The following is a 26,046-nucleotide window of genomic DNA, read 5'->3' as shown; positions in this document are numbered from 1 at the left end:
TTTCTTCACACAAGATACATAAATGACCAATAAGTACACGTAAAGAAGTTCAGGGTCATAAGCCATTAGGTAAATGCAAATCAAAACCACAATAAGGTACCACTTCACACCCACTAGGATGGCTATAATAAAAAAGACAGATAATAGTAAATGTTGGGGAGGATATGGAGAAACTGGAAACTTTGTGCACTGCTGGTTAGAATGTAAACTAGTGCAGCTGCTTTGGAAAACAGTCTAGCAGTTCCTCAAAAGGTTCAACACAGTGTTACCTATGACTCAGTAGTTCCACTCCTAGGTATACACCAAAGAGAAATGGAAACTTACTTCCACACAAAAAATTATACATGAGTGTTCACAGCTGCATTATTCATGATAGCCCCCAAATGGAAACAACCCAAATGTCTATCAACTGATGACTGGATAAATAACATCAAGTATATCCATAAAATGAGGTATTATTCAACAATGAAAAGAAATGAACTACTGATACATGCTCCATCCAACATGCGCGCACCTTGAAAACATTACTATGTTAAATGAAAGAAGCTAGTCACACAGGATGATGTATTGCATCACTCTGTTTATGTGAAATGTCCAGAATAAAATGATCCATGGTGACAGAAAGCAAAAATGGGTAAGAATGAGGAGGAACTCCTAATCACTAGCATGTTTCTTTTGGGAGTGAAAAATTTAGAACATGAAAATATTCTAAAAATGATTATGATGATGGATGCATAATTCTGAATATACTAAAAGTCATTAAAATGTACACTCTAAATGGCTGACTTGTATGGTATGTGAATTACATCTTAATAAAGTTGTATTAAAAAACTGCACTAAAAAAAGACTCCACTAGCACTCCCATTTAGGTATTTATGCAAAATGTAATATATATGGGAGATGCAAATATAAATGAAAGATTCAGAACAAAATGAAATTCAATTATATGTCATGACCACCATCTCTTTACATATGAAGTAAATATTGTAAAATTCTAGTAAGTATTCTTGTTATTCTGTAAGGTTGTTTCAGTAATTAAAAGAATGATTCACATAAAACACTTAGTACAATGCCTGGCATATATTAATCACTCAATAAATGCTCATTCTTACCATTAGTGATGACAAAATATTTCCTAAAGAGGTTCCAAATGTCTTTCATACTTACCTCCATTGTAAAACCTATGACTTTGAAACATTGCTCAATTAATTCATATTGGGATTTATAGAAACTATTATTCATCATATCCTGTACTGTTCTGAGGTGGTCATTTTGTAGATATCTGAAAAAAATATGAAAGGATGGGTCAAAATCTAAAGTTCAATCAGAAGTGAAAATATTACTTATACAAGTACCACCTTGTATAAGGTGGTGACCTTACCTGGGAGGCTTATTTTCAGGCAATTTGTAATGGGCTAGTTTCTTCTTTTCAGCTAATCCAGCATAGATATAGTAAAAAATATGAAAATTTTTTTCTCCACTGAAAAAAGAAGACATTTTCAGTAAGGGGATTAGTAAGAATATTTACTAATTTAAAATTACTTGGCAATATAATTATCAGAACAACTGTGAGTGCTAACATGGGCTTCCCAGAAAATTTGATTTAGGCTTTTTATTGTTGTCGTCATTATTTTCAACAACCACTGTCATTAAATTCCAGACATGACTAACCACTTTATATGAATCATTCAATGCATGTTTGTGAGGGACTATTAGGCATTGTTCTAGACACTAGAATGTAGCAGGAGTTAAACAGTCAAAAATCCCTAACCTCTTGGAGTTTACAGAGAAAAACAAATTAATTATATATACAGCATACCAGATGGTCATAAGTGCTACATTATCTCATTTACCTGCCACAGCCCCCTAGTTACTCATGGGCTCCCACCATTTTACAATCATGGACACGGAGACTTAGAGGGGCTACCATTCTCCCCTCAGCTCATACAGCTGATGGCTAAATTGGATTCAAATCAGGGCTGTTTCATTCCAAAGTCTTTAACTACTTTGTTAAATGTTTTTTTCTGGGGCTCACTTGCATGAGAAATCTGTTTCTTAGGACTCTCAAATTCCATTATTCTGTGGTCTACATATTAACAGCATTCCCCAGATCCTGGAACAATACAAAGAAGGGAATAACAGTAATAATTTATTCAATTATGTATGCATATGCATATATGTATATATATACATATATATATGCTTACATATTATAAAATCAATGATAACAGTGATACAAGGGACTGGAGAGAGAAATTAGGATTATTTTGTTATTATAGGGTGCTGACTCTAGTGTTATTTGAAAGTAGACTTACATTAGTGGTAAATATATATTAAAAACTCTAAGGCAACCACTAAAAAACTAAAAAACAGTAAGTATTACCAAAATATGCTAAGAAAGGAGAGAAAATGGAATGACAGAAAATGCTCAATTAAAATGACAAAATGCAGAAAAAGAATGGGAAACACAAATAGGAACAAAGAACAAGGGCAAAAATTAGAAAGCATTAACAAATATAATAGATATTAATCCAACTATATCAGTAATCACTCTGAACATTAATGGTTTAAATATACCAATTAAAAACAAATTGTTAGAGGGATCAAAAAATAAGACCTATACATATGTTGTCTGCAAGAAACTCACTTTAAATATAAATGGATAAAGAGGAATATACCATGCTAACATTCATCAAAAGAAAGCTGGAACAGCTATATTAATTTCAGACAGAGCAGACTTCAAAGCAAGGAAGTTATCAGGGATTAAGAAGTATATTACAATAATGATAAGGGGTTCACTTCTCCAAGAGACATAATAATCCTTCATGTTTATGGACATAACAGTGGAACATGAAACTATGTGAGACAAAAACTAATAGAACTGCAAGGAGAAACAGAAGAATGCATGTCTCTCAAAACTGGACAGATCCCATAGGCAGAAGAAAAGCAGTAAGGATACAGTTGAATGCACCAATAACATCAATCAACTGGATATAACTGATATAGACTACTTCACCCAACAACAGCAGAATTCACATTCTTCTCAAACTCATATAGAACATTCACCAAGACAGACCACATCTTAAGCCATAAAACACACCTTAACAAATTAAAAATAACTGACATCATATATCTCTGCTCTTAGACCACAATGGAATTAAACTAGAAGTCAATAACAGAAATATAACCAGAAAATTCCAAAATATGTGGAGATTAAACAATGTAGTTCTAAATAGCACATGGGTCAAAAGAGAAATATTAAAAGAAATTTTAAAAGATTTTGAATTGGGTGAGAATGAAAACACAACTTACCAAATTTGTAGGATGCAGCGAAAGCAGTGTTTAGACAGCTATTCATAGCATTGAATTCATATATTAAAAAGAAAAGAGATCTAAAAACAATAAGTTTTCATTTTAGGAAACTAGAAAATGAGCAAATTAAACCCAAAGTAAGCAGAAGAAAATAAATAAGAAATAGAGCAGAAATAGAGCAGAAATCAATGAAATTAGAAACCAGAAATTAGTACAGAAAGATCAATGAAACCAAAAGCTTTACAAAAAAACAAAAAAACAACAACAAAAAAATAAGCTCCTAGTCTGGCTAAGGAAAAGAAAAAAAAAAAAAAAAAAAAAAAGAAAAAGAGGACAAAAGTTACCAGTAACAGAAAAAAAAGAAGGGACCTCAATCACCAAAGGTTCCACTGAAATTAAAAGGATAATGAAAAGATACTATAAGCAACTCAATCCCTCAAAACTGAGATGAAAGACCAATTCTTTGAAAGACCCAATATGCCAAAACTCACACAAGAAGAAACAGATCATTTAAATAGGCTCAAAATCTATTAAAGAAGTTGAATCAATAATTAACAATCTTCCAAACTAGAAAGGTCCAGATGGGTTCATTGGTGAATTATGCCAAATACTTCATGCAGAATTTACACCAATTCTCTACAATCCCTTTCAGAAGACAGAAGCAAAGTGAACACTTAAACTCATTCAATGAGGCTAGAATTACCCTAATACAAAAACCAAATAAAGATATTATAAGAAAACTATAGACTAATATCTCTTATGAATATAAGTGAAAAAATCCTGAACAAAACATTAGCAAATTGAATCCAGCAATGAATAAACAGAATTATACACCATGACCAAGTGGGATATATCCCAGGTACACATGCATGGTTCGTTCGATGTTCAAAAATCAATCCATGTATTCTATCATATCAACAGGCTAAAGAAGAAAAATCACATGATCATACCAATAGATACACAAAAAGCATTTGATAAAATCCAATAGCCATTCATGACAAAAGCTCTCAGTAAACTAGGAATAGAGGGGAACTTCCTCAACTTGGTAAAGAATATCCACAAAAAAACCTACAGATACAAATCATATTTAATGTTGAGAAACTGAAAGTTTTCACACTAAGATCAAGAACAAGGTGAAGATGTCCCCTCTCACCTGCTTTTCAATATTGCACTGGAAGTCCTAACTCATGCCTACAGTTTGAGAGGGGAGAAATAAAACAGTCTTTCTTCACAGATGACTTTATCATCTGTATAGAAAATGCTAAAGAATTGACAAAAAAAATTCCTCAAACTAGTAAGCAATTATAGCGAGTCTGCAGGGTACAGGTTAAATACAAAATCAATCCCACCTAAAATCCCAGCAAGTTATTTTGTGGATACTAACAAACAGATTCTAAAGTTTATATGGAGAAGCAAAAGACCCAGAAGGGCCAACTCCGTATTTAACAAGAAAAAAATTTAAAGGACTGATATTGCCTGACTTCAAGAATTCCTATGAAGCTTTCAAAATCCGGACAGTGTGGTATTGACAAAAACACAAGAGACAAATAGATCAATGAGACAGATGGAGAGCCCAGAATAAATATAGTCCACTGATCCTTTAAAAAAATTTTTTTAATATTTATTTATTTATTTATTTATTTTCAACGTTTATTTATTTTTGGGACAGAGAGAGACAGAGCATGAACGGGGGAGGGGCAGAGAGAGAGGCAGACACAGAATCGGAAACAGGCTCCAGGCTCTGAGCCATCAGCCCAGAGCCCGACGCGGGGCTCGAACTCACGGAGCGCGAGATCGTGACCTGGCTGAAGTCGGACGCTTAACCGACTGCGCCACCCAGGCGCCCTTAATATTTATTTTTGAGAGAGACACAGAGACAGAGAATGAGCAGGGGAGGGCTGGAAGAGAAGGAGACACAGAATCTGAAGCAGGCTCCAGGCACTGAGCTGTCAGCACAGAGCCCAATGCAGGGCTCAAACTCACAGACCATGAGATCATGACCTGAGCAGAAGTCGGAGGCTTAACTGAGCCACCCAGGTACCCCACCACTGATTCCTGACAAAGTAGTTAAGACAATACAATGAAGCAAAGACCAAAAAAAAAAAAAATCCAAATGCAGACTTTACACCGTCCACAAAAATTAACTCAAAATGGGTCATAGACCTAAATGTGTAAAACACAAAACTATAAAACTCTTGGAAGATCAAATAAGAGAAGAGCTGATGCTGGATATGGTAATGACTTTTAAGATACAACAACAAAGTCATGATCCATGAAAGAAATGATGGATAAACTGGACTTCATTAAAATTAAAAACTTTCTGCTCTGTTAAAAGCATTTTCAGTAATCGAAAAAAGCCTATGCCAGAGACGGCGGCGTAGGAGGACGCTGGGCTCACCACATCCAGCTGGTCACTTAGATTCCACCCACACCTGCCTAACTAACCCAGAAAACCACCAGAAGACTCGCAGAATGATTCTCTGCAGCCAAGCACATACGAGAGGCCCATGGAAGAGGGTAGGAAGGGCGGAGAGGCGGTGCGCGCTGCACGGACTGGCGGGAGGGAGCCGGGGCGGAGGGGCAGCCTGCCAGCCAAGCAGAGCCCCCGGAGTCTGGCTTGCAAAAGCGGAGGGACCGGGAGGGAGTGTGTTCTGACAGCAAGCGGGACTTAACATCTGGGAGGTTATAAGTTAACAGCTCTGCTCAGAGAGAGCGGGAGGACTAGAGGACAATGGGAGGGAGAGTTGTTGAGCCCCAGACGACAGAGCTCAGCTTGGCCAGGAACAAAGGCGCTCCCAGCGCCATCTCCCTCGCCCATCCCCCAGCCAAAATCCCAAAGGGAACCAGTTCCTGCCGGGGAACTTGCTTGCACCGTGCAAATATCCAACCCTGTGCTTCTGCGGATCCATCCCTCCGGAGGATCCATCCCTCCGGAGGCGGGTCTGACTCCCTCCGGAGGTGGGTCTGACTCCCTCCTGGTGCCACAGGGCCCCTCCCAAAGCAGACCGCTGAAGGAGAAGCGAGCTGAGCCTGCCCCTCCCACCCCAGTGCACCTTGCCGATCCACCCCAGCTAATACGCCAGATCCCCAGCACCGCAAGCCTGGCAGTGTGCAAGTAGCCCAGATGAGCCATGCCACCCCACAGTGAATCCCGCCCCTAGGAGAGGGGAAGAGAAGGCACACACCAGTCTGACTGTGGCCCCAGCGGTGGGCTGGGGGCAGACATCAGGTCTGACTGCGGCCTCGCCCACCAACGCAAGTTATTCAAGACAGCACAGGGGAAGTGCCCCGCAGTCGCACCACTCCAGGGATTATCGTAAATGACGAAACAGAAGAATTCCCCTCAGAAAAATGTCCAGGAAATAACCACAGCTAACGAACTGATCAAAAATGATTTAAACAATATAACAGAAAGTGAATTTAGAATAATAGTCATAAAATTAATCGCTGGGCTTGAAAACAGTATAGTGGACAGCAGAGAATCTATTGCTACAGAGATCAAGGGATTAAGGAACAGCCAGGAGGAGCTAAAAAATGCTATTAATGATCTGCAAAATAAAATGGAGACAACCATGGCTTGGATTGAAGAGGCAGAGGAGAGAAGAGGTGAACTAGAAGATAAAATTATGGAAAAAGAAGAAGCTGAGAAAAAGAGAGATAAAAAAAATCCAGGAGTATGAGGGGAAAATTAGAGAACTAAGTGATACACTAAAAAGAAATAATATACGCATAATTGGTATCCCAGAGGAGGAAGAGAGAGGGAAAGGTGCTGAAGGTGTACTTGAAGAATTAATAGCTGAGAACTTCCCTGATCTGGGGAAGGAAAAAGGCATTGAAATCCAAGAGGCACAGAGAACTCCCTTCAGACGTAACTTGAATCGATCTTCTGCACGACATATCATAGTGAAACTGACAAAATACAAGGATAAAGAGAAAATTCTGAAAGCAGCTAGGGATAAACGTGCTTTAACATATAAAGGGAGACCTATAAGACTCGTGACGGATCTCTCTACTGAAACTTGGCAGGCCAGAAAGGAATGGCAGGAAATCTTCAATGTGATCAACAGAAAAAAAGATGCAGCCTGGAATCCTTTACCCAGCAAGTCTGTCATTTAGAATAGACTGAGAGATAAAAGTCTTCCCAAACAAACAGAAACTGAAGGAATTCGTCACCACTAAACCAGCCCTACAAGAGATCCTAAGGGGGATTCTGTGAGACAAAGTACCAGAGACATCGCTACAAGCATACATCACTACAAGCATACATCGCTACAGACATCATAATGACTCTAAACCCGTATCTTTCTATAATAACACTGAACGTATATGGACTAAAAGCCAACCAAAAGACATAGGGTATCAGAATGGATAAAAAAAACAAGACCCATCTATTTGCTGTCTACAAGAGACTCATTTTAGACCTGAGGACACCTTCAGATTGAAAGTGAGGGGATGGAGAACTATTTATCATGCTACTGGAAGTCAAAAGAAAGCTGGAGTAGCCATACTTATATCTGACAAACGAGACTTTAAATTAAAGGCTTTAACAAGAGATGAAGAAGGGCATTATATAATAATTACAGGGTCTATCCATCAGGAAGAGCTAACAATTATAAATGTCTATGTGCTGAATACGGGAGCCCCCAAATATATAAAACAATTACTCACAAAAATAAGCAACCTTATTGATAAGAATGTGGTAATTGCAGGGGACTTTAACACTCCACTTACAGAAACGGATTGATCATCTAGACACACGGTCAATAAAGAAACAAGGGCCCTGAATGACACATTGGATCAGATGGACTGGCAGATATATTTAGAACTCTGCATCCCAAAGCAACAGAATATACTTTCTTCTCGAGTGCACATGGAACATTCTCCAAGATAGATCACATACTGGGTCACAAAACAGCCCTTCATAAGTATACAAGAATTGAGATCATACCATGCATACTTTCAGACCACAATGCTATGAAGCTTGAAATCAATCACAGGAAAAAGTCTGGAAATCCTCCAAAAGCATGGAGGTTAAAGAAACCCTACTAAAGAATGAATGGGCCAACCAGGCAATTAGAGAAGAAATTAAAAAATATATGTAAACAAACAAAATGAAAATACAACAATCCAAACGCTTTGGGATGCAGCGAAGGCAGTCCTGAGAGGAAAATACATTGCAATCCAGGCCTATCTCAAGAAACAAGAAAAATCCCAAATACAAAATCTAGCAGCACACCTAAAGGAAATAGAAGCAGAACAGCAAAGATACCCCAAACCCAGCAGAAGAAGAGAAATAAGAAAGATCAGATCAGAAATAAACAATATAGAATCTAAAAAAACTGTAGAGCGGATCAATGAAACCAAGAGTTGGTTTTTTGAAAAAATAAACAAAATTGATAAACCTCTAGCCAGGCTCCTCAAAAAGAAAAGGGAGATGGCCCAAATAGATTAAAATCATGAATGAAAATGGAATTATTACAACCAATCCCTCAAAGATACAAGCAATTATCAGGGAATACTATGAAAAATTATATGCCAACAAACTGGACAACCTGGAAGAAATGGACAAATTCCTAAACACCCAGACACTTCCAAAACACAATCAGGAGTAAATAGAAAGCTTGAACAGACCCATAACCAGCGAGGAAATTGAATCAGTTATCAAAAATCTCCCAACAAATAAGAGTCCAGGACCAGATGGCTTCCCAGGGGAGTTCTACCAGATGTTTAAAGCAGAGATAATACCTATCATTCTCAAGCTATTCCAAAAAATAGAAAGGGAAGGAAAACTTCCAGACTCATTCTATGAAGCCAATATTACTTTGATTCCTAAACCAGACAGAGACCCAGCAAAAAAGAACTACAGGCCAATATCCCTGATGAATATGGATGCAAAAATTCTCAATAAGATACTAGCAAATTGAATTCAACAGCATATAAAAAGAATTATTCACCATGATCAAGTGGGATTCATTCCTGGGATGCAGGGCTGGTTCAACATTCGCAAATCAATCAACGTGATACATCACATTAATAAAAGAAAAGATAAGAACCATATGATCTTGTCAATCAATGCAGAAAAAGCATTTGACAAAATTCAGCATCCTTTCTTAATAACAACCCTCGAGAAAGTCGGGATAGAAGGAACATACTTAAACATCATAAAAGCCATTTATGAAAAGCCCACAGCTAACATCATCCTCAATGGGGAAAAACTGAGAGCTTTATCCCTGAGATCAGGAACATGACAGGGATGCCCACTCTCACCGCTGTTGTTTAAGATAGTGTTGGAAGTTCTAGCATCAGCAATCAGACAACAAAAGGAAATCAAAGGCATCAAAATTGGCAAAGATGAAGTCAAGCTTTCACTTTTTGCAGATGACATGATATTATACATGGAAAATCTGACAGATTCCACCAAAAGTCTGCTAGAACTGATACATGAATTTAGCAAAGTTGCAGGATACAAAATCAATGTACAGAAATCAGATGCGTTCTTATACACTAATAATGAAGCTACAGAAAGACTCCCATTCACAATTGCACCAAGAAGCATAAAATACCTAGGGATAAATCTAACCAAAGATGTAAAAGATCTGTATTCTGAAAACTATAGAAAGCTTATGAAGGAAATTGAAGAAGATACAAAGAAATGGAAAGACATTCCATGCTCATGGATTGGAAGAATAAATATTGTCAAAACGTCAATACTACCCAAAGCTATCGACACATTCAATGCAATCCCAATCAAAATTGCACCAGCATTCTTCTCAAAGCTAGAACAAGCAATCCTAAAATTCATATGGAACCACAAAAGGCCCCGAATAGCCAAAGGAATTTTGAAGAAGAAGACCAAAGCAAGAGGCATCACAATCCCAGACTTTAGCCTCTACTACAAAGCTGTAATCATCAAGACAGCATGGTGTTGGCACAAAAACAGACACATAGACCAATGGAATAGAACAGAAACTCCAGAACTAGACCCACAAACGTATGGCCAACTAATCTTTGACAAAGCAGGAAAGAATATCCAGTGGAAAAAAGACAGTCTCTTTAACAATGGTGCTGGGAGAAATGGACAGCAACATGCAAAAGGTTGAAACTAGACCACTTTCTCACACCATTCACAAAAATAAACTCAAAATGGATAAAGGACCTGAATGTGAGACAGGAAACCATCAAAACCCTAGAGGAGAAAGCAGGAAAAGACCTCTCTGACCTCAGCCGCAGCAATTTCTTACTTGACGCATCCCCAAAGGCAAGGGAACTAATAGCAAAAATGAACTATTGGGACCTCATGAAGATAAAAAGCTTCTGCACAGCAAAGGACACAATCAACAAAACTAAAAGGCAACCAGCAGAATAGGAAAAGATATTTGCAAATGACATATCGGACAAAGGGCTAGTATCCAAAATCTATAAAGAGCTCACCAAACTCCACACCTGAAAAACAAAGAATCTAGTGAAGAAATGGGCAGAAAACATGAATAGACACTTCTCTAAAGAAGACATCCAGATGGCCAACAGGCACATGAAAAGATGCTCAACGTCACTCCTCATCAGGGAACTACAAATCAAAACCATACTCAGATATCACCTCACGCCAGTCAGAGTGGCCAAAATGAACAAATCAGGAGACTATAGATGCTGGAGAGGATGTGGAGAAACGGGAACCCTCTTGCACTGTTGGTGGGAATGCAAACTGGTGCAGCCACTCTGGAAAACAGTGTGGAGGTTCCTCAAAAAATTAAAAACAGACCTACCCTATGACCCAGCAATAGCACTGCTAGGAATTTACCCAAGGGATACAGGAGTACTGACGCATAGGGGCACTTGTACCCCAATGTTCATAGCAGCACTCTCAACAATAGCCAAATTATGGAAAGAGCCTAAATGTCCATCAACTGATGAATGGATAAAGAAATTGTGGTTTATATACACAATGGAATACTACGTGGCAATGAGAAAAAATGAAATATGGCCTTTTGTAGCAACGTGGATGGAACTGGAGAGTGTGATGCTAAGTGAAATAAGCCATACAGAGAAAGACAGATACCATATGTGTTCACTCTTATGTGGATCCTGAGAAACTTAACACAAACCCATGGGAGAGGGGAAGGAAAAAAAAAAGAGGTTAGAGTGGGAGAGAGCCAAAGCACTCTTAAAAACTGAGAACAAACTGAGGGTTGATGGGGGGTGGGAGGCAGGGGAGGGTGGGTGATGGGCATTGAAGAGGGCACCTTTTGGGATGAGCACTGGGTGTTGTATGGAAACCAATTTGACAATAAATTTCATATATTGAAAAAAAAAGCATTTTCAAGAGAATGAGAAGACAAACCACAGGTTGGGAGAAAACATTTACAAAAGAAACATCTGATAAAGGACTGTTATCCAAAATATACAAAGAACTTTTTAAAAACTCAACAATAAGAAAACAACCTGATTAAAAAATGGACCAAAAGCCTTCACAGACACCTCACCAAAGAAGATATTACAGATGTCAAATGAGCATATGAAAAGATGCTCCACATCATATGTCATCAGGGAAATGCAAATCAATACCACAAGGAGATATCACTATACATCTGTTTGTTGACAAAACCAAATGTTGGCCAGGATGCAGAACCACAGGAACTCTCATTCACTGCTGGTGGGAATGTAAACTGGTACAGCCACTTTGGAAGACAGTTTGGCATTTCTTACAAAACTCAAGGTATTCTTACCATATGTTCCAGCGATTGAGGTCTTCGGTATTTAGCGAAAGGGGTAGAAAATTTGTGTTCACACAAAAATCTGTATATGGATGTTTGTAGCAGTTTTATTCATCACTGCCAAAACTCGAAACAACCAAGAAGTTGTTAGTAGGTGAATGGATAAATAAACTGTACATCCAATGGAATATTAATTCAGTGCTAAAAAGCAATGACCTATGAAGCCATGAAAAGACATGGAGAACCTTTACGTGCATATTACTAAGTGAAAGAAGCCAACGTGCAAAGGCTGCTTTTACATACCATCATATTGTATGATTCCACCTATATGACCTTCTGGAAAAGGCAAAACTATGAAGAACGTAAGATGATCATTGGTTGCCAGAAGTTGGGGGAGGCAAGGATGAATAGGCAGAGCAGAAGACTTGTATAAGACAGTGAAAATACTCATATATAATACTGTAAGAGTAGATACATGCCAAGCAATTGTCCAAACTCAAAGAAAGTACAACACCAAGAACGAACCTTAATGTAAATCACGGACTCTCGGTGATTACCATGTGTCAGGGTCAAGTTCATCGGTCGTAACATGTATAGCATTCTGGTGTGGGATGTTGGTAATGGGGGAGGTTATGCACCTATTGGGATAGCAGTATATCTGTACCTTCCTCTCAATTCTGCTGTGAACCTAAAACTGCTGTAAAAAAATAAAGCCTTAAAAACAACTTTCCTAGGTCTCCTCCTCCTGTATATTATGCAATATAATTTCAGTTGAGATAGACGTTTTACCTTTGCTCTTTTTAGAAATTATTATTTCAGTACATGTAAGTTTTCCTCAGAAACAAAGATGAACATATCCACATACATTTACTTCTCCAATGATTCAATAAAAGGTATTTGGAGCTTTAGGGTATCTGTGGCTTCATCTTATAATCTCCAGCTTTGTTTCATGATTCTGCCAAAAATCATTACAAGAATAATTTTTACGGAAGCTCATTTTGGGCTCCAACACACAATTCATATGGGTTTAAAATAACATGGTTAAGACGTTTGATATTTGTGTCACATTAGTAACTATTTAAGATACTCTATTTAGTCTTTAACAAACGAACATTTGTAAGTGGATGTGTACAACTTGATAAAGTGGTTAATGTGGCTTCCTGCTCTTCCTTGTGAGTATTTCAAAAAGAAGGAAAACATTTTGAAAGAAAAAAGTAACACTGCTTTTGATTGGTATGCATTCTGGGTTGAGACTGTTCCCTGAGTCTGAAAGGGCATAATATCACCACGCCTTGGAAGAGAGTTCAAATGTCCAGGAAATCCAATTCTTTCAAATGTCTGAGTCAGAGGGAAAAAGGGCTTGAGGTAAAATAGCAGCAGAGGAAGGGAAAGTGGAGGAGAGTTGGGAAAGTCATTCTGGAGATCAACTCACAAGTGTTTGGGCATGGGGAGTGAAGGGAGGGTCCAAGGTTTCATATAAATGGAGAAGGATGGTTCCCGTTCCCCCAAAAGAGACCATGGGGAATGAAAGATGTGTGGGACAAGGTGTATTCAGTTGAATTATATGTGGCAGCAAGATATCTAGGTACATGGAAATGAAAAATGTGAAGTCAGGTGGGAGTGAGAAGTGTATCTTTGGGTGTCAATCACTTTGAGCTACCTGTTGACGCCATGGCATCAGAAGGACTTGCTAAGTGAGAAAGTAAAGAGAGAAAAGAGAAACACTCTGAATACAAATCTTTGGTAAATACACGTTTGGAGAATGATGGATGAATCGAAGTCAGAGGAAAAAAATTCAGGGAAGTAGGAGAGGAATCCAGAGAATCCAGCTGGGGAAAAAAAGACAGGTGAGCTTTTCAAGTAAAGGGTGGTCCATGGGCTTGGACAGTGAAGCAAGGACCAGCATGTCCTTTAGAAGGGGAGTTCCCCACCATGTCTTGAGCAATCACCAGTAATGCTTCAACAAACACTAGCATCGTACATGAGTAAGGTTAGAACAAAGCTAAAAGTTTACCTCTTGTCTTTTCTCACCACAAAATAATACAAGTTCTCTAAGAGTGGCACAGCACATATTTTAGTTCACTTTGTTCTAATGAAATCACATCGATTGCTCTATGTGTCACACCTTCAACACTTAAACAATGCAGTGTACAATTAGAGAGGTGAGTCATAAATGTAGATGCACACAATTGGTGGTTTTCTCTTTAATTATCAGTTTACGTTTACTGAGAATTGTAATTTGACAGGATCTGGAGATGCTATAGGAAATACACTGACCTTTGGTTGGATAAACAATCGGAGAGTTAAAGAAACAGGAAAAGAAAATACTGCCAAAAATTACTCATCTCCTACCTTGCCCTTAACCACATCAAAACTGTATTTAAGAAGACAGAGGACCATAGCATCCCATACATGCTCATATGACCAGTGGTTCCCAGGTCAGAATGGCTGGGGACAGATGTAGGGTCTCAGCAAGTTACTGAATAGTATTTCTCTGACTCTGACCCCACCCCTGACTGTGGATCTTCTAATACTTCTTCAGAGTTTCACTCAGTCATTTGTGGGAAGGTCCTCAGGGCTGTCTCATGTCCATCTGCTCTGGACCCTGGGGATCACTTATGCAGCCAAGACCTCTAACACCCTGAAAAATGTGGCAAAGTTCTCACAAGTGTATGGCTTACCCCACTTGTGAAACTTTCAATTTTGGACAAAGCGGCCAGAAATAAGGCTTGGAAAGGCAACAATGCAGCTTTGCATTCATAAGGCCTCTTAGGATAGTCATGAAACAGTGTTTTTAATTTTTCATTTTTAATTCCTGCTTTCTCCACCAAGATTCCTTCCTCTAAGATGCATAGTCTCCTCAGTCCCTTTATCCTTTATCCCTTTATCCCTATCTGGTTACACTTGGCAGATAAACTCATTGCCTACTTTCCTGAGACTAGAAACCAACAAGTGATCAGCAAGTTTTGTTTCAAAGCATACATTATCCAGAAGACTGAGCTGCTTTATTGGAGCAATCCTATGTCATTCAGCTTTATATCTCCTGTGCCTAGTACAGTTCCTGGCACAGAGTAGGTACTTGATAAATATTTGCCAAAAGGATCAATGAATGAATTATGGACTTTGGAGTCAGACAGAGACATGGGTTCAAACCCCAACTCAGTCATTTATTAGCTTTTTGGCATTAGGTGACTTATTACAATTCTCAGTCCCAGTCTTACATGCAAAATAGCAAGAATATCCTGTCCTATCGCTGTAAGAATTAAAATAGATAATGGATATAAAGTGCTTATTAATTAGCACAGTGCCGGACACACAGTAAGTGTTCCATGAATAATATTTTCCTTCCTCTGTAAAGAGCACCATATCTCCTACTGTATGGATGCCTCCTGCAGCATCTGGTAAAGTGCTGGGCATGTGAGTGAAACACAATCAATGCTTCCTGCATGAAACTGTAGTAATAGAAGGAAAGTGCAATGAAACAGCGATAATTTATATTTGTGAGAATTATCTAGCATCGATTTCAATATACTCATTTTCTTCTCGAAATTAAGTAACCCCCCTTTAAGAATTTCTTCTTTAAAATTATCCACATTTAGATGAAGATTTAAGCCACAAATGACATGACACTTCCATCATTAGAAAAAGAAAAAAAAAATAGGGGTGCCTGGGTGGCTCAGTCGGTTAAGCATCCAACTTCAGCTCAGGTCATGATCTCACAGTTCGTGGGTTTGAGCCCCATGTTGGGGTCTATGCTGACAGCTCAGAGCCTGGACCTGCTTCAGATTCTCTGTTTCCGTCTCTCTTTCTCTGCCCCTCCCCAACGTGTGCTCGCTCGCTCTCTCTCTTTCTCAAATAAACATTTAAAAAAAAGAAATAAAAAAAAATAGGGGCGACTGGGTGGCTCAGTTGATTAAGTGACATCTGATTTCAACTCAGGTCATGATCTCACAGTTCATGAGTTTGAGTCCCTCGTCAGGTTCTGAGCTGTCGGCGTGAAGCCTACTTGGGGGTCTCTCTCTCCCTCTCTTTCAAAAATAAATAATAAATATGTTAAAAAATAAATTAAAAATATATAAACATATATAACACACATATAAACATGTATTTATGAATATATTCATAAATTATTTATACTTATTATTTATAAATATTTAAAATATACAAACATATATAGATAAATACAAATATATATAAAAATAAATGTGGTGAGAGATTAGGGTGGAATGACATGGGCAGAGGCAAAAAGAGAAAACAACTTATTTCCTTAAAAGAAAGGGTAAGTTCATTTAAAAGACATAGATGTCTGCTCTGCTTCTTCTCTGTCACCTAGACTCATTCTTCACTCTGCCTCGTTCTCTGACTGAAAGAATTCTTCACTTGTCTGTTTGACACTTCATTTTCAAAGATCACGAAAAGCTTCTCTAGAATTTAAAAATGCAACTGAAACTAAGTAAAAGAAAAATATAGGTGTAAAAAGATAGAAAAATGGAAAAATTATAAGGCAGCTATATTCAAATTATAAACTGAGTTGGATTTCAACCTGATTGTAAGTTGGGAACTTAAGAGTGCCTTTTAAAAAAAAATGTTTATTTACTTTGAGAGACAGCACACGCACATGCGTGTGAGCGAGCAGGAGAAGGGCAAAGAGAGAGGGAGAGAGAGAATCCTAAGCAGACTCTGTACTGTTAGTGTAGAGCCCTAAGGGGGGCTCGATCTCACAAATTGTGAGATCATGACCTGGACCAAAATCAAGAGGATGCTTAACAACCGACTGAGCCACGCAGGTGCCCTAAGAGTGCTTTTCCTCAATCAACAACATTGTAAAACTAGAATAGTTCTTTTGGATAGTTGGAAAAAAAGCTTAATTAACTCATAGCCTGTCTAAAATATGATCTTAATTGTGCAATTTCCTAGAATATATCCTATAATATATCAATAAACATTAACAAGGTTATTTCTATTATTATAAACACAGGGCCCTCATTGTGTAGGTCCAGAAGTTACTGTTCACAAGACACATAGTTCCATAGAACCCCGGTGTATGTTACCCCCTGACATTGTGTACCATGGTGGTCCCACCCAAATCTCAGTAATTCATGCCCTTAGGTAGTTCTTCCCCAAGGCCTGAAGGAGAGTCTTACACAGTTCTGAGAACAGGACAGATTGTTTTGAGAACCAGTTAAGCCTGCACATCTGTATAAGACCCCAAGGTTCCTCTAGGCATGGGTGACAGAGGCACAGACATGCGTATTCACTAAGCCCTGGGGACCTGGCACACATCGATAATAGTAGCTGCCATCTACTGTACTGTGCTAGGTGTTGTTTCTAAGTTTTTGCACAACTATCCACACCATTACTGCTAATAATGGCTTAAACTTATGGGTTCTTACTATGTGTTATTCATTGTGCTAAATGCTTTACAGGCATTATCTTAACTGATAGGTAGGTACTACTGCTATTTCCATTTTAAAGATGAAAAACTGAGGTGCAGAGAGGTTAAGTTTTTCAAATCACACATAGAACCAAGGTCCTAGAAGGGTTTTTAGGGTTTAAATATCTTACCCAAAGTGAACTAACATGTAGTGAAGCCACAATTCAAAACACTTGTCTTATAATCATTTCTTATGTATTTTGAATTGAGCACGGACCAAAGGATAATTTTCCACATTGAAAGCTGAGTTCAGGAGGTGAACCCCAGGCAACTTATATTCACAACTGACTCACAAATTGAATGATAGCAACTTTGAAAGCATTTATGTTAAATAATAATGTACTAATACATAACAAGAGCTTGTGTTCCCAGGAATTTAACACATGACCTACTACCATAGTAATGTAGGTATGTTTGCTGTGAAACCTACAGAAGAAAAAGGAAAGACTAACTTGCCACACTTTTTAAAAGGAATATAAACACAGGGGTACAAATCTAATGTTTCGACTATAGTTCCCACATAAGAATAACAAACAAAGATGTTTTGCAAGCATTAGGACAGGAGAGAAATATTGCCATTCAGCTATAAACTGCTGAAAGGAACTCCTTTAACTTAACGCCAAAGCATGGAATTTACAGCATTAAACAGCTGTAAATTAAAAGGGCAATACAATTAAGGCCATACCTGAATCTTTTATTTGGTCCCATGTGTATAACCATAGGAAGGATAGAATTCATACAAAGATCTATTTATGTATGTAAACATTTAAAAGAAAAAAAGACTGATGTCTAATTAAATTTCACTTTAGTTTTGTGTAAAGAAATATATGCTCCCCTACTTCAGAAATCATTCCAATTTTACCTGTTAGTATCTAGGATGGGCATACGTTTTATATCTGGTATCATAAATTTTAGGTGATTTATTAACTCCTCCACTAGATATAACACATGTGAGAGTAAGACAGTGCTGAGGGACCTTTTCAATTCTAACAAGTGCCTTGCACGTAGTAGATGATCAATAACATTTTGTTGAGTTTGTTGAATACGTAAGACATTTTAGCATTAAAACAAAAGCATTATTTTTGCTTGTTTCCCAGAAAAAAAAGAAAATATTTGACACGGGCTTACAGAGGTTGGTGGATAACTCGGGATTTCTCCAGAAGGTATTCAGAAATCTGTGCTCCCACTACAGCTCCAGAAGAGGTAAATTTCATTTCTAAGTATTTTCCAAATCGGCTGGAATTGTCATTTATAATAGTGGAGGCATTGCCAAAGGCTTCCACCAAATTGTTCACTTGTAAAATCTTCTCTTGCAGAGTTCTGTTATTAGCCTAGAGAAAATGTCAAGATTGTTCTTTAAATGTAAAAAATTGATTTTGTTATAATAAAATGCTTCTTCTTTGATAAGCACTATATGTAGACATAAATGTACTGAGAGCATATTCTTGGCATACTGCCAGATGTTACAATATCTAGACTATTTTTCCTTTCCCGTAAGTGCATTCACCCACTTGCTTTCTCCAAGGGGCAAAGAGATGTTCTGTACTTTTTTTACTGAAATATAGTTCTGGTCAGTGCTCGACTTACAAACACAATTTATAAGCAGTCTATGCATACTGGGGTATACCTCTCATTTTGTTATTCCTCCTCTACTTCCCTGGGCCCCCATCCAAATGCTCCCCAAGGTCAGAACCACTTCCCTTGCTTCCATGGAAGCTGTTAAAGCTGGAAATAAGGGAGTAAAGGTAATTTGTCAATTCAGAAGTAGGGAAAAGGGAGGAACTGTGAAAACTGAGAACGGTTCAGAAGTGTGGACGGAAGGGGTGGAACCCCAGTCAAGGCCAGTGGGCCTACTTGGCTGTCCCTCTATTTTCTCCTATCCCATCTCATATACTCCTTCCCTGAAACAAGTGTTATTGTTATAATTAGGTTAAGGAGGTATCAGTCATTCACATCTTGGTAGAAATTAGATTGAGTAGATTATGTTTAGTGTAATACCTGGTTGAGATCAGCTGTGTTAAAGGTATGCAAATTATACAAGTAAGGGAGAGGAGCAGTTGGTATTTCTGGAACACGGGCCATGTTAGGACGTAGGTGGGCTGGAGTGGGTATTTACAAGGAGGGTTTGGGGGCATAATAGGCAATAAGGGTTGAGAGAAGAGAATAATGAGCACTGGAACAAGCTTAGGCCTTCTAAAATGGGGCTGGATTTGCACTCATATAAAAGGTGAGAAAGCATCTTTATCCACCTGTATTAACTAGCAGTGCCTTTATTAAATAAGATTATAAGGACTGCATATTACAAATGTAAATTCAACCCACCAAACATCCTGTTTTGTATCTGGTAAATCTTTATCAAGGAGATAAGTAAAAGATATGATAAGATCTAATATGGGTAGGATTCTGGGAGAGATATATATTCCCAGTTAATATTAAATCACATTTTTAGCTCCTGAATAAGATAAAGTGAGTAGATAAACAGGTTTACTGACATCTACAAAACAAAAGTCACGCACAAGTTAATCCATCATTGACGGGACCCTCTATGCAACCACAAAAGAGAATAGCAAAGGCCCTTGTGGACGTGGACGGTCCTTGAGTAAATTAAGTCAGGTGTTCAAGTCTTCTATGGCAGGATCATATGCTGTGCCTCACCACCCCTTTCCCTCAAAAATCACACCTTTTTTTTTCTTCTTATCCTAGAAGTAAGGAGAGGGGAAGTTGATGGAAAATGGGATGCGGAAGGGACCCGGATGACAGTCCTGAGGTAGCACTAGCTTCCTGGTCACTACTGGCTGTTCCAGTTCTAGCAAAGTCATGTTTCTATTTCATACCCACACACGTGATTGAAAACATAAAAACTAGTTAATTGATTTTTTAATACAAGCACAGAAATCTGTCAGTTAATTGATTTTTAATATAAGCACAGAAATCTGTCAACTGATGATTCTGAAAATGAATTAGATTCAATTAAGAAGTTGTTTTGACATGATGAAGTTTCACCCTTTTATGGAGAGATTAAGTCTGTCCTTACACTCACAGTACTTAGAAGATTCTTATAATCATAGTGAGGAAAAATTTTAACAGAATACTATATCGTGTATAACTATGTGGATCATAATAAAAATCTTCACAGGGATCAGTTGTACACAATGGTTTTTTTTTCCTTAATTTTAGTCATCCTAATATATTTCTTGACTTTATTCAAGGACCCTGCCTGGAAAATCAAACCAAGTTTCTATCGTCAACTTCTCTTTTTCAAAAATTAAGGTATATTTTTACACACAGTAAAATTCATCCTTTATAGTGGCTCAGTTGGTTAAGAGGTTACGCATCTGACTTTGGCTCAGATTGTGATCTCACGTGTTTGTGGGTTCAAGCCCCGCACCCTGCATTGGGCTCTGTGCTGACAGCTCAGAGCCTGGAGCCTGCTTCAGATTCTGTGTCTCCTTCTCTCTCTGCCCCTCTCCCAATTGTGCTCTGTTTCTCTGTGTCTCTCAAAAATAAATAATAAACATTAAAATCTTTAAAAAAAATTTATCCTTTATAGAGCACAGTTCTGAAAGTTTTTACAAACATGTACAATCAAATAACCCCCACTACAAATCCACACATAGGACAGTTTCATCACCTCCCAAAACTATATCGCTACCCTTTATAGTCAACCCCTCCCTCCATCCCCAGCCTGTGACAATCACTGATTTGTTTCTTTCTCTATAATTTTAATTTTTTTAATGTTTTTTTTAAATTTTTTTCAGAGTGGGGGGAGGGGCAGAGAGAGAGGGAGACACAGAATCCAAAGCAGGCTCCAGACTCCAAACTGTCAGCACAGAGCCCAACACAGGGCTTGAACCCACCAACCATGAGATCATGAGCTGAAATCAACAGCAGATGCTTAACTGATGGAGCCACTCAGATGACCCTGTCTATATAACTTTAAATTTTCAGGAATGACACATAAATTGAATCATACAGCATATAGTCATCTGAATCTGACTCTTTTGACTTAACACAATGCATCTGACATTCATCCAAATCTCATCTAATGAGATTCATTCCTTGTATCAATGTTTGTTCCTTTTTGTTATTGAACAATATTCCACTGTATAGATGTACTGGTTTGTTTATCCATTCCCTTGTTTGGTTGTTTCCTCATTCTGGAGATTATGAACAAAGCCACTATACGTATTTGTCTGTGGTTTCTGTATGAACATGAGTTTTCATTTTATTTGGATAAATAAACTAAGAGTAGGATTGCTGGGCTGGATGATAAGTATAGTTTAAATTTATAAAAATATTCCCAGGGTGCCTGGGTAGTTCATCGGTTAAGCGTCTGACTCGATTTTAGCTCAGGTCATGATCTCGCAATTCATGGGTTTGAGCCCTGCACTAGGCTCCACGCTGAGAGCATGGACCCTGCTTAGGATTCTTTCTCTCCCTCTCTCTGCCCATCCCCCACTTGCTCTCTCTCTCTCTGTCTCTCTCTCTCTCAAAATAAACTTTAAACGACAACAAAAAAAACCCAAAAACAAAACTTCCAAACTATTTTCCAAAGTGACTGCACTATTTTGTATTTCAACAGAAATATATGAGAGTTCCAGTTATTCCCCATGCTTCTCAGCAGTTGGCATTATTAGATAAAAGAAAAAATTAGACATTTTAATAGGTGTGTAATGATGTCTCATTGTGTTTTAATTTGCACTTCCCCAATGACAACTGATGTTGAACAAGTTTTCATTTGTTTATCTGCCATCTACATATCGTCTTTGGTGAAGTGACTGTTCAAGCCTTCTGTTCATTTTTAAAAATATATTTTTATCAGTTAACTCTAGTTGATACATCCTTTTGTTAATTTTTTGTTATTCTATTTCTTATTATTGGGTTTTAAGAGTGTTTTTATAATATATATATTAAGGATACAAGTTTTATTAGATTCATGACTTGCAAATAGTTTCTTTGAGTATGTAGCTTGTTGTTTCATTTTAACAATGTCATTCAGAGAACAGAAGTTCTTAATTTTGGTGAAATCTAATATTTTTCCCTGGTGAATTAGGCTTTTAACATTGAATATAATAACTATTGTAGCTCTATAGAGAGTGAAAATCAAGTAGTATTAGCTCTCCAACTTTGTTCTTTATCAAATTTGTTTGATTATTGTAGCTCTTTTGTCTTTCCATATAAATTTTTAATTCAGCTTGTCAATTTCTACAGAAAAAAATCCTGCTGGTATTCTTATTGTAATAGCACTGAATCTACAGATCAACTTTGGCATAACGGCATATGAAGAATTGGCATAATGAATCTTTTAATCCATGGACATGGTATAGTCCATTTATGTAGGTCTTCTTTGATTTCTTTTATCCATTTTTTCCATTTTTCAGCATACAAATCTTGTACATATTTTAGGAGATGTAGATATAAATAGCTAATTTTTTGGTGCTATTGTAAATGAGACTTTAAAATTTCAATTTATAATTTATCATTGCTATCATTATAATTTATCATTATATATATATAATACAAATTAACTTTTGTATTACATATAACATAGATGATATATATATTATATATGTAAAACTGATTTTTGTATATTAACTTCTTTTTTACCCACAAGGAATAAAAGGAGAAAAGTAAAGAAGGCGTTTAGTGAATGTGCTGGGGCTAAAAATAGAGAATATCGCATTTATAAAGCCTTGCCTACTATAAGAGTGAGAAAAGTTAGAATATCCTCAAAGCAGAGCATATGCTTTTTATTTTATTTTTTAATATTTATTTATTTATTTATTTATTTATTAACATTTATTCACCTTTGAGAGACAGAGACAGAGCACAAGTGGGGTAGGGGCAGAGAGAGAGGGAGACACAGAATCTGAAGGAGACTCCAGGCTCTGAGCTGTCAGCACAGAGCCTGACACAGGGCTTGAACTCACAAGCTGTGAGATAATGACCTGAACCGAAGTCAGTCGCTTAATGGACTGAGCCACCCAGGTACCCCAGAGCATATACTTTTTATACTGTTTGTTATATTTTAAACTCACAGAGGATAACAAGTGTGTTTTATAATTTCTGTACATTATCAAATATGGGAATTAGCAAGCATTAATCTAATCAGTTATATTAGGTTCTGAAGTATAACAAAAATTTCTGTTAGGACAGAGAAAAATTATACCTTTCCAAGCACCGTCAGCTGCCGAACCAAAAGATGAGCACTTTCAGTCTTTCCAGCACCACTTTCTCCAGAAATAACAATGCACTGCACAATAAGAAAAGGAAACCATGAGAAAAGTTCATCCTCACAAGATCGGGCTTACACATAAGAACCTAAGAAGGGAATTTCTAAGAATGTGAAACTCTCCTTACCTGATCTGAATTATATGTTATCATGGACTGGTATCCTACGTCAGCCATTGCAAAAATGTGAGGAGGATTGGCAGTTCTCTTTGCTCCAATATATAGTTTAGAATGCTAATGGTTAAAAAGAACACATTTTGTGGGGCCTTTCCTTTTGTTTTTGTTTAAATCTTAAATTATTTATAGACAGAACTCTCAATTTTTAAGCAAAACATAAATCAAAATACACTCTCACACCACCAAAACTTTACACACATGTTACACACACATACTACCCATATTTACATGCACAAATCATGCACAATTATGTAAAATAAAGGCCTGATGTAAAAAAAAAACCCAGAAATAGGATGTGACATAATAAAATATAGTATCACACTGGGAGCAGTATTTAAAAGAAGACTTTTTTGGGAGTGCAAACCACTTTCAAAGAAGAACTTAACGTTTCAAAATACCATTATTTCAGAAAAAAAAAAACCCAAAAAGCAAAAAAACAAGCAAACAGAAACCCAAAATACTGTAATTTCTTGATTTCGGCTTAGGTCATGATCTCACAGCTCTAGGGATCGAGCCCTACGTCGAGCTCTGTGCTGATAGTGAGAAGCCTCCTTGGGATTTTCTCTTTCTCTCTACCCTCTACTCTGTCTTTCAAAATAAATAAATAAACTTTAAAAAAAGTATAGGGATGCCTCCGTAGCTCAGTTGGTTGAGTATCTGACTTCAGCTCAAGTCATGATCTCGCAGTTTGTGAGATTGAGCCACACATCGGGCTTGCTGCTGTCAGCACAGAGCCCGCTTTGGATCCTCTGTCCTCTCTCTGTTCCTCCCCCACGTGTTCTCTCTCTCTCTCAAAAATAAACATTAAAAAAAGTATAAAAAATCTTTAAGAAATAAAAAATAAAATAAAAAATGAAAAAATGAAAAGGGTGCCTGGCTGGTCCAGTCAGAAGAGCATGTGACTCTTTATCTCAGGATCCTGGGTTCAACCCCCATGTGGGGTATAGAGATTACTTAAAAAAAAATTAAAAAAAAAAAAAAGAAAAAGAAAAACAGCCTAGTTTAATTCCAGAATACTAATCTGTATTTAAACCATTAGGGCTTGAATAATAGATAATTATACACTCATATTCAAAAAAACACACAGTCTGATACTAAAAACCAACTAATATGTCAAAAGGAATTTTAAAATTCATAATGACAAGTTTCATAGCCATTAAGTATATATTACCTGTATAAAAATGTAATTATGCTCTTCACTGTCCCATACTTGGTTCAGAGGTAGACAATAAGATACACTTTTGTAAACATCTATTTATTAATATGATACATAGTACAGGCCAGTTACCAATAACTATAAGTAATTAACATTCCACCACATACTTTTGGGAAAAGAAAGACCACAAACCATATCCAGACTGATTCACCTTCTATTTTTCCTATCTCTATGTTTTAGCAATAATTATCTGTTTATTCAAGATATTGAATAAAACTTTCTTTGGCATCATCTAAATTAATTTAAATATCTGAATAGTATAATTACTAGTACAAAGTAAAAGAATGTAAGCCACACCACATACCTCTGTGGAATAAAGACACAGACTCTGAAAAGGATTAAGAGCAATGAGTATATCTCCCACATAGATGTAAATCTGATCTCTGGAATAACACTTCTCAAGTTGCTCGGAGACTGTATTCTGTAATAAAATAAAAATTTTTTTTTCTTAAAAATAATTTAAGGGTAGTTACAATTTAAAATGTAAACAGTAATAAATAAAACATCTGGAATCTGGACCAAGGATCAGAAGGAAATAGATATGCTGATAGTAAGAAGTATAACGTTGGGTCAGCAACTATCCTTCCACTTGGCAGACATTTTCTTGTTTTGAGAGCCATAGAGGTATGGCATTGTTCTGTGCGTTTTCCAAAGGTCACGTGAGATATTACAGGGATATTACATGTAGAAAGCCTTCCAGGAAGTAAGTAAATGTGGAAGATGAAAAAAAAGAGAGAAAAGCCAATAGAAAAGGGAAGGGAAGATACAGTGAACATGATTTTATTCCAAATCAAGGTTATTTAGTGGCTCTGTAGAATATCTTAGCCCTTTGCTGAGACATTTGGCTTTATGAGGTACAGTGAAATGTGTGGAGAAGTAACTTTCATAGTTGATAAATCACGAGTACATGGAATCAATTTTAATAGTGTCAGAAATCATCATTTAAGACATGACACGAGAATAGC

General features: G+C 37.2%; 1 protein-coding gene across 1 annotated transcript in view; it reads right to left on the bottom strand.

Annotated features, from left to right (window-relative positions):
• Nucleotides 1-26,046, bottom strand: part of MYO3A (myosin IIIA) — a 226,806-nt gene that overhangs the window by 112,739 nt on the left and 88,021 nt on the right. The window contains exons 10-15 of the mRNA XM_047066241.1: nt 25,386-25,502; nt 23,818-23,922; nt 23,627-23,710; nt 18,586-18,788; nt 1,382-1,480; nt 1,168-1,282 (exon numbers count right to left, since the gene is read on the bottom strand). Of these exons, the coding sequence (XP_046922197.1) occupies nt 1,168-1,282; nt 1,382-1,480; nt 18,586-18,788; nt 23,627-23,710; nt 23,818-23,922; nt 25,386-25,502 (723 nt within the window). The remainder of the gene's footprint in view (nt 1-1,167; nt 1,283-1,381; nt 1,481-18,585; nt 18,789-23,626; nt 23,711-23,817; nt 23,923-25,385; nt 25,503-26,046) is intronic.

The sequence above is a fragment of the Lynx rufus genome, unplaced genomic scaffold (assembly GCF_022079265.1).
Source record: "Lynx rufus isolate CCGP_SWC_20201006 ecotype Redwood Valley unplaced genomic scaffold, mLynRuf1.p SCAF_7, whole genome shotgun sequence".
In the NCBI taxonomy this organism is placed as follows: Eukaryota; Metazoa; Chordata; class Mammalia; order Carnivora; family Felidae; genus Lynx; species Lynx rufus.
This window is presented reverse-complemented; position numbering and strand designations above follow the sequence as displayed.